The 14,264-nt window shown below is 40.1% G+C and overlaps 1 protein-coding gene across 7 annotated transcripts in view; it reads left to right on the forward strand.

Annotated features, from left to right (window-relative positions):
• The window catches only part of LOC122763166 (neural cell adhesion molecule 2-like), a 245,761-nt gene that overhangs the window by 188,244 nt on the left and 43,253 nt on the right, over positions 1–14,264 (forward strand). For all 7 annotated transcript variants that reach the window (XM_044018244.1, XM_044018234.1, XM_044018241.1 and 4 more), the window contains exon 6: positions 7,204–7,321. In XM_044018244.1, the coding sequence (XP_043874179.1) occupies positions 7,204–7,321 (118 nt within the window). The remainder of the gene's footprint in view (positions 1–7,203; positions 7,322–14,264) is intronic.

Raw genomic sequence — 14,264 nt, forward strand, 5'->3', positions numbered from 1 at the left:
TTCTTGGCTCAGCCGTGATTAAATTTCTTTTGAATTTCATATTTTACAGACACACACATAGGTGAGAATTTACAGTACAACAACTGCCGGTTTCTTTTTTTTTGCTTTTTCTCCCCAGCAACTTTCGAAGTGTATTTGTCCTACATTGTAAAAAGCATTAGTTTCAGACGGTTGGCAGCTCTTTAATGGTCCAGAGGAGCTGTTCGGGTACGTTTCTGTCCTGAAAGGGAGCAGAGAAAGACGGGCTGAAGGTGACCGCGTTTCGAGACGACACTTTCTGCAAATGCCGTCTACTGTCATGGGGGCAGACAGATATGAGCCGCCTGCCTCTGTCCGGACACGTCCCATCTATCTTGAGCCACCCGCTCGGCACCTTGTCACAAAGCTCAGTAGACTGCCTCTCTTGTTTTTCCGCCGTTTCCGTCCGAATGTGACTTGCAGGAACGAAACGGCGAGTGTGCGGAGTTCAAAGGAGAGACCTGCAGAGTCTGATTAGTTCAGGTATTTGCATAGTTTGGAAGTTTGGTCTCGGGAGTCTCTACCTGGAGTTGTTTTCATTACACTAATGCCTGTAATGCTTCTCTAAAAGCTGTGCGACTCCTGACCTTTAGGCTTTGTTGTCATTTGCATAAGTAACCTCATGAGAACCTGGTAAATACTCATGTTTTCTACCCTCAAGGTTTTTTTGTACTACTGGAAACAGGAGAGAATTTCTATGTTTCCTTTTGCCCTCAACATCAGTGACGGACTGATGGGCATCAGTCCGACCGGGATTATTCCTCTTCTGGAGTTTGTAAGAGCGATCTTCATGCCTGGGGAAGAGGAGGCCAGCAGTGAGCGGTCTGTATCCACAACAACCCGGACCGGTCAAACGGCACAAAGGCAGACACAGAGATCTAGTGTGGATCGCTGGGAGGCTCGGGGATGTCGTCGAGACCCCCTGTTCATGTTTTATCAATCAGCTGCAGACGGGGGAACGGGTTCTTCTGTTGTGGTGCCTGCAGATACGGCCATGAGGACCTCTTCATACTCCAACCTCGTCGGATTTAAATTTCATTCAGGGTCACCCGTCTTCCTCCTTTGTCCATAATAAGGACGGCCATTTGAGAGCTTTCTCATGCTGCTGTCCCTGAAAGAAAAGTTTATTGTACTTATTAAGAAAGCCCTTAAAACTTATCTAAACTCCTATCGCTGTGTCTCTCATTCGTCATTATTGTGCGCATTTCATCGCGTAAAAGTACCGATAGTGCGTTCTTTATTTATCTATTTTACATTCCAGTTATATTATGGTAATCACTTTGAAATAGGGGAAGTAATAATAATAAAAATAATAATAATTCATTTAATTTAAGGGCGCCTCTCAGAGCACTCGAGATCAACTGACAGTACATGATCAAATGAGCAGAAAATAGAGTAAAAATAAATAGAATACAAAAAATAATACATTTAGAGAGTAAGGCGATATTACAGTAAGATCATCTTATTTCCAAAGTAATAGCTTAGTCACATGCGTAGAAAATGTGTTCAGGACTTACGAGGGAGTGGAATTATGGTAATCCTTTTTGATTGATGTAAAATGAATTGTTAAAATAGGTCATTTTTCTCCTACATTACAATGGCAATGTGTGTGTACATGTGTGACAAAATCTTAAATCTGTAAAAAACCTCGCTGCACAACACAATTAGAAAAAGAAGAACGTTGTCAAGAGCAAAGTCAGAGAGGGACGAGTCTTAAAGATTTAGCGATAGCTTTGGTTATCCCATGCATCATAACTGCATCCCATGCATCTCCGTGGTTCATTTCCACTGTCACTTACAATTGGACGTGATCGCGTGAGCGGTGTTGAGTTTTTGGCGCGTCGTGCCATGTCAGCTCCGTTCACTTCGGGCAACATGTCGACACGCCTCGCTTTAGTCGGAAAAGGGGGCTAGAACAGCTGGAAGTGGTGTACTTTTATTTTCCTTTTCCACCCACGAAGCCATATATATTCATGGGCTCAGCTGATAAAAGAGCGATGTCGTGCCCATGAGCGTCGACGCGGCGCTGACCAACTGCAGCTCGCCGTCTCCGGTGAATCATCAAAGTGCACCACAGATGAGTATGATGGCGCGTTGGGGAATGCGAGGCCACCCACTGAATGGCTTATCAACCTCAGGCCAAAACAGTGGGAACGCACAACATCACCGGCTCTGTCATCCAAAGTGATCACACATGAGTCATGTGAGCTTTCTCACTCGGCGACTGTGGAGAAAGGGAATAAAAAAAAGAATTGACTTATTTTTCTCCGTATTCTTGTTTTTTTTCAGCCTTTGGAAAATAAAAGATGCCCTCTCTGTGACACGTTCTGTTTACCGTGGGCTTTTTCTGTCATCGCTGCATGAATCTCATTAAATTAGACATGGACTTGACAAAAAAACAGTGGCAGCTATAGAAACTTCACTGACACTGACTTTCTTGGCACGAGTTTGAGTCGAGAATCGATCCCTGCTCTTGTGGTGAGTGTGAGGCAGCGATTCAGATCAGTGTAAAAAAAGAACAAGTTGTGGATTTTATGGACGATTGAGTTCAGGACTGTTATATTGTTTCCAGTCAAATATATATGGAACGAGCAGGTTTGTTTTAACCAACTCTTCTTTGTTGGAGTGCCTTCTTTTTGAGGTTCTACCTCTTTCCTTCTTGCTTTCGGTCAATCAAAGCGTCCTTCTTAGTCGTCCTTTCCCGTCTTCGTCCGAACAGTCCGTTCTTCGGTCACGTTCGCCTCCTGTTCCGCGGAGACCGAAGAATTCATACGTGGCCTCCTCATCGTCAGATGTTTCCTCTCGCGCTCCTTCTTCTATAAGACCTCTCTCTTGTGGACGCGTCTCGAACGTTATTGCTCTGAAATTGTTCGTGGTTCAGAATCGATGGGCACCACAAGGCCCGCCGCGGATTATCCTCGTATCACACCCAATGGAGACAGTAATATCTAAGGAAACGAGCCCTGAGGAACCTTCTGACCTCCAAAGACGCAGGATCCCGATTAAGAGTCCGCTGGAGCAGAAGCTCCTGTTGTTGCTGTCAACTGCGACACCTTTAGAACCTGAACCTGAGGAAGAACAACAGGAAATCCCTCACTCGAGAGCGCATGTGTCAAACTGGTGGCCCGGGGACCACATGTGGCCCTCTCCAATCGATTACATGAGGCCCACCCACCACTGTACGAGGTGATGGAATAGAGACAGAATATAAGACTAAATGTATTGCTTTTATAATATTAATAATACATTCGGTTGTAATCATTGCTTTATTAATTGTATTACACGCAACATGAAATGACATATATTTAAGCTGTTTTAATCACAATTATCCTCGTCATTATTTGCTAAATTTTCAATTGAATTCTCCGTTTTTGTGGATCATAAATAGGTTTTTATTGTGAATCATGAAGCACTTTTACTTTGCAATTCTGTCTAATATCATAATGAATATCTTATATTGCCCACCAGCTATAAATAGTTGTTTTTTCCACTTTTTTTCCTCCATGTCGGCCCCCGCTTGACCAGACTAGATGCTCATTGGCCCCCAGGTCATTTGAGTTTGACAGCCCTGCTCTAGAGCATCGTTGCTTGTGGTAAGAGTTATTTTCATAAAGCTTAGTGGACTTTTAAAATAAATACTCAACACAGTTTAAGATCATATCATAAATCTGTCGATTTTTAGATTCGAGGTTTCTTAGAAATACATTTCTGGGAGGAAAAAAAACAAAAAATCTATGCCCAATGTTGAACTTAGTATTATAAAATAGACCGAAATCATAACTCTTCCAGTCTCTTTTTTTTATATAGTTTGCATATGGTAACCTTTCCGTTTTTAATTCCTTCAATAAACCCTAATCCTTTTCCCATCTATCAGCATCAAAGATCTGGCTCCTTGCCACTCTGACGGTACCCGCTAGCGACGGAGCCGCCGTTTGTTTCCATGGCAACCCAGAGCGATGCAGAATGGACTTAACTTAGCCATCTCGCCCCGTGTCCTTCCTTTGACACATCCACTTAATTGTCAGTTCACTCACTCACACATTAGACCCACAATTTTCCCCCTTTTCAGCTGTCAGTGGAAACTACCGGCTGTGCCCTTCAACACTTTTTTAAGATTATTCTGCAGTGGCATCAATCATAACTGTCGGCTGCTCAAAAGAGTGGTTGTTTAAGCCTCGGTGACGTTGGTTTTGTCAAATGTATTTCAGGACTGGTTTGATTCCAGCTTTATTTTCCTTAATGCACGCTCAGGAAAAACAACATCCCAACATTCACCTGCTGAATTTCGAGTAGGTGGTTCTGGATCCTTACCTCGGTGGCAGGGAAAAGTCTCCGCTTTCAAATCCGTCCAGGTGCATTTGTGTCTGTAAATATGGCACGCTTGTGCTGCGTGCCCAGACTCAACGCGGACCGCTAACATCACAGAGCCTCTGAAGCTTCAAGGATATGACTAATACAGAAAAAAAAAAAGAAAAAAAAAACTTGCCAGATTCTTTTTTGAATGTTTTAAAACCCTGTTGCTGATTTGCTCGTTCGTTTGAAGTCTCTCTCTCTCGCTCCGCTTTGGCAGCGTGTCTCATTAACACGGCGTGTTTCAGCGAGGTTCACTCATGTGGGAGTGTAGAGGGAAGAGACACACACCGGGACACCAGAGAATGGAAATCAATGGTTATCATGGCCGGCAGATGCCTGCTCCTCTCACATGCCGAGTCAGTATTATTGGAAAGGACTCATCGTGTGTGATTGCTGCTTAGGCCATTTCAGTAGTTGATCTTTTAAGAAAGACTACAGCATTCTGGTTCATTTGCTTTCTGCTCTGATAATTATATTCAAGTGTGTACAATCCCTTTATTTTTTTTTAACGAGACTTCAAGGCACGTTCAATTTCCCTCCCTCGCCGACTTGTTTGAGTTCTCCAGGTGACACTGCCTCCCAAATTGAATTCATTAACTCACAATAACTGCCACACCAAGAATGAGATCCATTTCCAGTTTTGGAACATTTTAACATGTTGGTTTTCTCGCTCCACAAAGTGGGTTTTTTTTGTTATCAGAGGAAAATAAAATACTGGGTTTCAATGCAAGTATCCGTGTTTTTCTTTTTTTTACACATTGTGTAAGAATTAGTGGCGTCTAATTATGAGACTGCAGAGTGCAGCAAACAAACACTCGACGGCTCTGTTCACTTTGGCGTTCGCCAACCAGAGAGATTGTAAACACTTCGACGACTCCCTCTCTCTCTCTCTCTCTCTCTCTCACTCTCACACCTCCTCTATCCTTTCCCTCTTCATCTCACAAACTAGTGCGTACTGAATCATTAGAATCAGCTCATTAAAAAAGATTTGTTCACAGAATCGTTCAGTACTTCCTGCATGACCGGTCACTGACCTGAAATACGGCTGAACGGGTCGTGATTCGGCTCGCGACCGCCGGCTTTCGCTCAATGCACTAGACTCCTGTTAAATATTTCAAAGTCTTTTTAACTCATCTGAAAGTTCGCCGTTGTTCGGTTTGATTCAAACTCATGACTCTGTTCACGTTCCCTTTTTCCCCCTATGGTCCCAGCTCGCCTTGGCACGGCACAGTTTAGGTCGGTATTTTTCCACTACGAAATAGTACCGACTCAACGTGGGCGGAGTCATCACTGCAGCAGCAACTGCTGTGACTTTGTTTGACACGCGACACACACACACACACACACACAAACAAGTGACTAGTGGCTTGTAAAGCAGTTTTCAGTGTAACTGAATCATTAGAATCGGTTCATTTAAAAAACAAACAAATAGAGTCAAGTAGTACTGGAAGTGTGTAATGGAAAAGCTCCGTACGGTAAATGCACGTCCATTCAGGCGATGCCAGCCTCTGTGAACCAAGTCCCTTGACTTAAGTACATATTAAAGGCTTATTCTAAGGCAACAAAAGCCGAACATTTTTTTTTTTTATTTTCAAGCGATTATACACTCACCCCAAAACATACTCTGTCAATACGGGAGGTTGAAGTGATTTTCCACGCTGCTAAATCTAAAATAAAACCTCATAAAATCTCTTTAGATTAGAAACGCAGCTCAGCGGCGCGCACGTGTTTGGCCTCTGCTTCACCCCCACTGTCTTTTTTGTCTGTTTGAGTGATTGTCATAGTTCACGCCCACACAGTGGACGCAAACACCCCAAAACATGCTCAGTGACGCGGCGAGACCGGACGTCGCACACCCACCGGCGAGCCAGCTATTGTGCGGACGGAGAAAAGAACTGCGCTCACCGAGTGACAGGATGACAGCCCTCGGCTGATTGGGTGACAGCGACAGGCTGAGTGTCGCTGACAGCCTTCGGGCGCGCGCCGTTGATAAAGTCGCCAAGACCTCTGCGGTTCATCAGCGCTGGCTGTGTGTGCGGAACATTAGTGAGACTGCGTTTTTACCTTCAGTTTGTCACGTCCCATTGAGAGTAAACGCCTTATCTTTTACGTAGCAAACCGTTTTTGACAGTAAGCTCCAAATAATTGTGAAATGTTAACAATTAATTGCTTTACAAATGAGTTTAGCGTGGACAGATATGGAATCATTCATAGTTGGCTTCATTCTTGCTCTTTTTAAGATGTAAACAGCTTATTAAGAGTCCAGGTTTGAAATTCAAACACTTGGCAGTGGCTGCTTTGTTGGATTGACAGACGACACGGATTAAATCAATGTTTTGTGTCACAATGGAAAAGTCCAGCACGTGCGAACACACACGAGAGCGCGGGCTTTCTCGGGGCTTTTGTCTTCGCCGCACTCTTGTTATTTTGACGCCGGTGAAATTGGCTGTGAAAACACGAACAATGGCTGGAAAGTGCAATCACGCAGTCGCGTTTGATGCCGCTGCCATTGTTTGTGCGCATGTGTGGATTGAACAGACAGAAGTATTATGGCTTCACATCACTGTTTTCAGCTCCTTTGTGTGTGTTTATTTTACCAAAGCTGGGTCACAGTGTTACCTGAAATCCCCCGTTGGATTAACAACACGAGTGAGGATTTCCGCGAGTGCTCACTGGCCAATTACAAGGCAAATGTATTCAGTCTGAACGCATCAAAGTTTCACCGTCTGGTTAAATGTTGAATATATATATATATTAAGAGTATGGAGATCATCATTGTACATCGTTGTTATTCTCTGCTCTTTGTGTGTGTGTGTGTGTGTGTGTGTGCAGTCCCTCCTGTGCTGTCAGTGACCCAGCAGTCCTTCAACGCCACGGCCGACTACCAGGAATCGGTTACCTTCACTTGCATCACCTCTGGGTCTCCGGACCCTGTGGTCACATGGCACAGGTACGTGGAAGTACACGCTCTCATTAGTAGTTATTTCTGTGACCAAATACAACCAGAAAACTTTTACATCTTATCCATACACATAAATACATGCTTTATTGATTCCAAAACTGTCATTGTTTGCTTCCCAATTACAATTAATATCAGAATATTGGTTATATATAATATGGACATTATATGTATATATTCAGACTTTCTTTACATATATTCAGGCTTTCATCATATATATATATTCAGACTTTCTTTACATATATTCAGACTTTCATCATATATATTCAGACATTAATTATTTATATTCAGACATTATTTATTTATATTCAGACTTTCATCATATATATATATTCAGACATTATTTATTTATATTCAGACTTTCATCATATATATTCAGACATTATTTATTTATATTCAGACTTTCACCATATATATATTCAGACATTATTTATTTATATTCAGACTTTCATCATATATATATATATTCAAACTTTATTTATATTCAGACTTTCATCATATATATGTATTCAGACTTTATTCGTTTATATTCAGACTTTCACCATATATATATTCAGACATTATTTATTTATATTCAGACTTTCATCATATATATATATATTCAAACTTTATTTATATTCAGACTTTCATTCAGTACATTCTTAAATTATTTTCCTGAATGGTATACCATAGTACATATATATATATATATATATATATATATATATATATATATATATATACATATATACAGTTCAATACTGCAGTCGAACTTAAAAATATATTCACAGATTTTAACTCTCTTTCAAGATCATTCACTGCTTTACTCACCTCATTCTAATTGAAAAATATGGAATTTGAAATGAATCACTATAGAAATCATAGTAGTGATTATTTGATTTAATAAAAGAATCCTTAGCATTGATTTAAAAGACAGAGTGGCTGGAGTTTAGAAAGTGAATCTACAGTATTACTCCTCCATGTTGACTTTTGACTCTCAAGCGAGAAAGCCGAATTCTCCCAGATGTCAAAGAAAAGAGTTGTTCTTTTCATAACAGTGTGCATGCAGTTCCTAATTATTCTCAATGTTTCCCTGGCACTGCATATACATCTTTCATTTTTTTGTTCACAGACCAACCAGAGACACTTAAACTCACAATTCAAACTGTGAAATTCAGAGTCTGCCCTCATATATTACCCTTGGCAACCACACCACATAGCAACAAAGTGGAAATATGCACCTGGAGAGCGTTTGACTCCTCACTATCCACTCCACTGCTCAATATCAAGCAATTAGCTTGCACCCACTCCACAGTCAATCATGGCTATTTGCACCTGACTCTCTATTTATAGAACATTAATGGCGTTCTTATGGAGTTCATACTTTTCTCCTGTAATGTACTTCTTATATATTTTCTCTTAGTTGATTCATGTAATGGACCACGAGAGAATATCTTTTTATTTTAGCCCATTTAGCACAAATCAATTACGAGTGCTGACAGTTACTGGAGCTGCAGTCTCTGCATTGACTTCAAACTTCATTTGTGGTAATCCAGCTTTTGTTAGTTGCATTTTTGGAGCATTAAACATCAATTGTCAATTATCAACAAGGCGTTGCCGCGCAACGACCGTGTCACTTTGACTGAAGGAACGCGGTCCACGAGATCTGACGCGGTTTGATGTATTTCATACCCGAGGCTTTTCCCCGGCTGTTGTTTGTGCTGCACTGAAATGAATGGAAATCAATAACGGGACGGAACTATAGGGAAACAAATTAACAACAGAATCTAAGTATGCTTTGAAAAATGGTTGTAGGCGAGTTGATTATTGTATTTTGTTGTTGTTTTTTTAGCAAATAGGCTTTTATGTGTCTCTTTTTTTGCTTATTTTATGCATAAAAGACCAGAAAATGACTCACAAGGAGGATCAAAATCTATACTCCAAAACTTTTACACACAAGACAAGGGAAACAAGGACTATTTATACATGAGGTAGGGGAACACAGGTGAAAACCAATGGGTGGCGGGATCGGCAATCTCAATGGAGGGAAAAATCACACAAATGGAGGAAGTCAGGATCTGAAAACAGAGGGAAAAGACAAGTACAAATAAAACAGGAAGTGCATGACGAAAAGAAAGAAAGAAACAAACAAACAAACAAAGAAAATGCATTTTTAATGTGCACGGTATACGGAAGAGCATGAATTCAAGTCCGAATTCTGAGATTATATTCTGAGAAAAAAGTCAGAATTCTGAGATTATATTCTGAGAAACAAGTCAGAAATCTGAGATTCATGTCAGAATTCTGAGATTAAAGTCTGAATTCTGAGATTATATTCTGAGAAAAAAGTCAGAATTCTGAGATTATATTCTGAGGAAACAAGTCAAAATTTGGAGATTAGATTCTTGACTTGTTTCACAAGTCAGAAATCTGAGATTCATGTCAGAATTCTGAGATTATATCCTGAGAAACAAGTCAGAATTCTGAGATTATATCCTGAGAAACAAATCAGAATTCTGAGATTATATCTTGAGAAACAAGTCAGAAATCTGAGATTAAAGTCAGAATATAATATAGAGGGGGAGACTTACACTTAAAGTTCTGGTTCAGTTTAAATGTAATGACAGAAACTATGTAAAACCACCAGAACAATACGCCGTGAACTTGTGCCGCTGAGCCAACTGCGACACTCCTGTGCTTAATGCGACGCCGTCTCTGAAGAGTAATACAGACATAATGAGCGCCGGAGCGTCTGTGTAGTGGCTTTTAAAGAGAAGTCGATCGTGGCAACAAAAGCGGGACACGTGCATCACTTGGCACAGCGGGAAACAACCTTAACTTTTCTCAGCCTCGTTCATCTCGACTCTTGTTTCCAGCCCAAACAACAGAAGTTATATTTACTCCAGGGTGCTGCGCTACCTTGTCTGCTCAGCCGGCAGAGCAGACAACGGAAATATGAGTTTAATGATTTAATAGTGTGCATAGAAATGCGACAAATGTATTGATTCGTTTTTTTACTTTTGTTACCCTCGCCGTCTGTACTAGGTGCCATGGTGGAAAAGTGACTCGTGTTTAAGTGTGGTAATTGAAATGAGAAACCCATTCATCTGTGGGAAATGACATTTTGATTTTTAGTACATCGCATTACGCGCTAATAACACCGGGAGGACGAGGGGGGAAACTCGATGAAGAAAGTTGTGTGCCTGTGATTGAATTTAAAAAAAAGGCTGATCTACAGATGACACAGCAGTGGAATAAATAAAGGGAAAATTCTCATTGCACAATTACGCTCCTCCTCAGTGGAGCAGTTTATACGCCAATAGAGCGGCGTTAGATAAAACTGAATGGTGGAACATGGCCATTAAGCTACAGTTGCTACCTTCATTATATTAGACTCTCTGTTCACTCATACAGTCTCAAACATCAATATCACCTCAGTTCAACAACAATGTAAAAAGAATTTAAAAAGTCAACTCACAACTCAAACAAAGATGATGCATTAAGATATGATTTATTTCCCCGGTTCAGTTGTGAGGCATAAATTGGAAAGAAATGACATATTTTTATATGACTTTAATCTCAGAATTCTGACTTGTTTCTCAGAATATATCAGAATTCTGACTTTAATCTCCAAATTTGTACTTTACTTCTCAGAATTCTGATTTGTTTCTCAGAATATAATCTCAGATCTCTGATTTATTTCTCAGAATTCTGACTTTAATCTCAGATTTCTGACTTTTTTCTCAGAAGCTAATCTCCAAATTGTGTCTTTAATCTCAGATTTCTGACTTTTTTCTCAGAATATAATCTCAGAATTCTGACTTGTTTCTCAGAATATAATCTCAGAATTCTGACTTGTTTCTCAGAATCTAATCTCCAAATTGTGTCTTTAATCTCAGATTTCTGACTTTTTCTCAGAATATAATCTCAGATTTCTGACTTGTTTCTCAGAATCTAATCTCCAAATTGTGTCTTTAATCTCAGATTTCTGACTTGTTTCTCAGAATATAATCTCAATCTAATGGTCTCAATCGATTTCTGACTTGTTTCTCAGAATTCTGACTTTAATCTCATATTTCTATCTTGTTTCTCACAATATAATCTCAGATTTTTGACTTGTTTCTCAGAATTCCGACTTGATTCTCTGAATATAATCTCAATCTAATGGTCTCAATAGAAATGTCCCTTTATCCTGAGTTGCAGCCAGTGGAGTCGCCCCCTAGACCCAGGCGTCTATACCCATGTTTTTATAGCTGGGTGTGTGGTTGTAACATTCTTCAAAAACTCCCAAGGACAACCTTTGTTGTGTCTGCTCTTCACTCTTGACTCCCCATGTGCTTTTTCTTTTTTTAAAAAAAAGGAAATATTGCTTTAATAAAAGCCGTCTTTTCCTCAGAGATGACGTCACTTTAAACTGTACCGCCAACATCACCGCCAACGCGACAGTCTCCGTCTTTGCCGTCATCTCCCAGGTCACGGCGTCCCATATACGCCGAGAAACAATGGAATTAAAACGTGCGCATCCTCAGCGTGAACAACAATCACAAACCCAATATAGTTTTTTTCTTTTGATGTCACCTCTCCCAGTGATCTCCAGCCTCCCAGCTGCATTTCCTGTCAGTGTGTGGTTCCGTCTCTCCCTCTCGGGTAATGGACTGCCTGTCAACAGTCAGTCAGTGTAATGACATTCAGTGCTGCAGCCCGTCCTGCGCTTTCTCTCTTTCAAAGATGAAGCCTCTCTTCATTTCCTCTTTGGCTCACCCCGCGTTATTATGACTTCTCCCGTCGACTTTCAATTATCCTCCCCTCGTGTTTTTCATACGGTGCGGCGCGGCCGGGACCACCGGACTTCACAGCGCACGGGATCACCGGTGCGCCTGTGTCTGGGGAGACAAATATTATCGCATTTGAAGGCTCTGAAATAATAATATTGTTTTGTTTTTTTATCATTCACAGATGTGCGAGAGAGAAGTGTAAATATATTGAGAGGTGTGCATCATCCTAATCTCTGAGTTCCCTTCACTTTTGAAGGTTAAAAGAAACAGGGTGCCATTTTTAAAGTGGGCACATTGTCATATCTATCAAATAAAAGCTAAAAAATATGTGGAATATAAATATTTCTGCCTTATATTTCATGGATAATGTAGTATCTGATGATAATACACCTATCAATGCTGTCACACTTCTCTTTCTTCACGTGTTTAGGGTGTGAGTGTGTGTGTTAATCTGGCGATGGCTTGCTGTTGCTGTTTTGCCTTATCTACTTTTTCTCAGTCGATCCGACTTCAAACCATTTATCTCCCATGACACAGACTTCACCTTTGGACTATCGACTGGATTCCATGGGATCACTTCAAGGAGTCTTCTCTTCTCTAACCTATATTCACTGTTCTTTTAGCTCTCTTTTAGTCTCCACCAATTCTATCAGACATTATTTGGCTCTAAATGTTCCACAATGTGCACAAAGTGAAGACTGCACCAGAACCTTATCTTTAATTCATCTCAGAATTCTGACTTTAATCTCAGAATTCTGTATTGTTTCTCAGAATATAATTTCAGAATTCTGACTTGTTTCGCAGGATACAATCTCAGAATTCTGATTTGTTTCTCAGAATATAATCTCAGATTTCTGATTTGTTTCTCAGAATATAATCTCAGATTTCTGACATGTTTCTCAGAATATGATCTCAGATTTCTGACATGTTTCTCAGATTTTTGACTTGTTTCTCAGAATATAATCTCAGAATTCTGACTTTAATCTCAGAATTCTGTATTGTTTCTCAGAATGTAATCTCAGAATTTTTACTTGTTTCTCAGAATATAATTTCAGAATTCTGACTCGTTTCGCAGGATACAATCTCAGAATTCTGATTTGTTTCTCAGAATATAATCTCAGAATTCTGATTTGTTTCTCAGAATATAATCTCAGATTTCTGACATGTTTCTCAGAATATGATCTCAGATTTCTGACATGTTTCTCAGAATTCTTACTTGTTTTTCAGAATATAATCTCAGAATTCTGACTTTTCTTTCTTTCTTCACAATAAATAAATAAATAAATACCAGCATTTCGGCGAAAGTCGTGACTTTTCAAATCACGCTGTAAACGACCTTTTAGGGAATGAAATAAAAGTTACATTTATTTATTTCACCCCAGCCCCCCCGGATGCAGTAATTAGACTAATCCTTTACTTCTCGCCCACACACACACAGATGGCATTAAGCAACGCTGAGTTTTTGGAAGCGTGAAGAGGGGAGAGTCATATTCCCCCCGAAACAAATGCTAAACAATCCCTTTAACCTTACAGATTAGCCGGCTGGTTAAGCAGCTGCAAACAAATAGAAATGTGGGAGGCATCAAACCTGTTTCACACCATTATGTCTCTGCTATGAAGCTTAAAAAATATAGACACGCATCAATTCAGCGGTTGCTTATTTTTTTGCCAACTAATTTCTCTGCAGAGTCCAATAAGGGAAAAAAGACATTAAGTCAGCACTGTGCTGCGTGACGCACAGCACTCATTTTTTATGAATGCTGCAGTCTGTAACCTAATTTACGCACAGAACACAAGAGAAGATGGAGACGGCATTATACTTTAGCGCCATGATAGCAGAATATAGTTATTTTGATGCTGTACGACGTCAGTGCAGAACTTTTTTATCCTGCTTGAAAGCAGTGGGTTTTTCTGTTTGTTTTGTTTTGGGTTTTTTTTTTATCCAGCCTACAGATACAGTACATGTTTTAAAAAGAATTCCATTTATTATGTGTAGTTCTACAAAGCCTAGTAACCTTCTCTCAGCTTAACAATGTACAATATTTCCAATCATGTCCCTAACCTCTTGTACGGTACCACTCACAGAACGTTGGACGACAATACACTGTATTATAGTGAAGTCATTGACATTTGTTAGATAATAAATGTTCACAGAAATTATATAACACCACTCAGTTTTT

Source organism: Solea senegalensis, linkage group LG2 (assembly GCF_019176455.1).
Source record: "Solea senegalensis isolate Sse05_10M linkage group LG2, IFAPA_SoseM_1, whole genome shotgun sequence".
Classification (NCBI taxonomy): domain Eukaryota; kingdom Metazoa; phylum Chordata; class Actinopteri; order Pleuronectiformes; family Soleidae; genus Solea; species Solea senegalensis.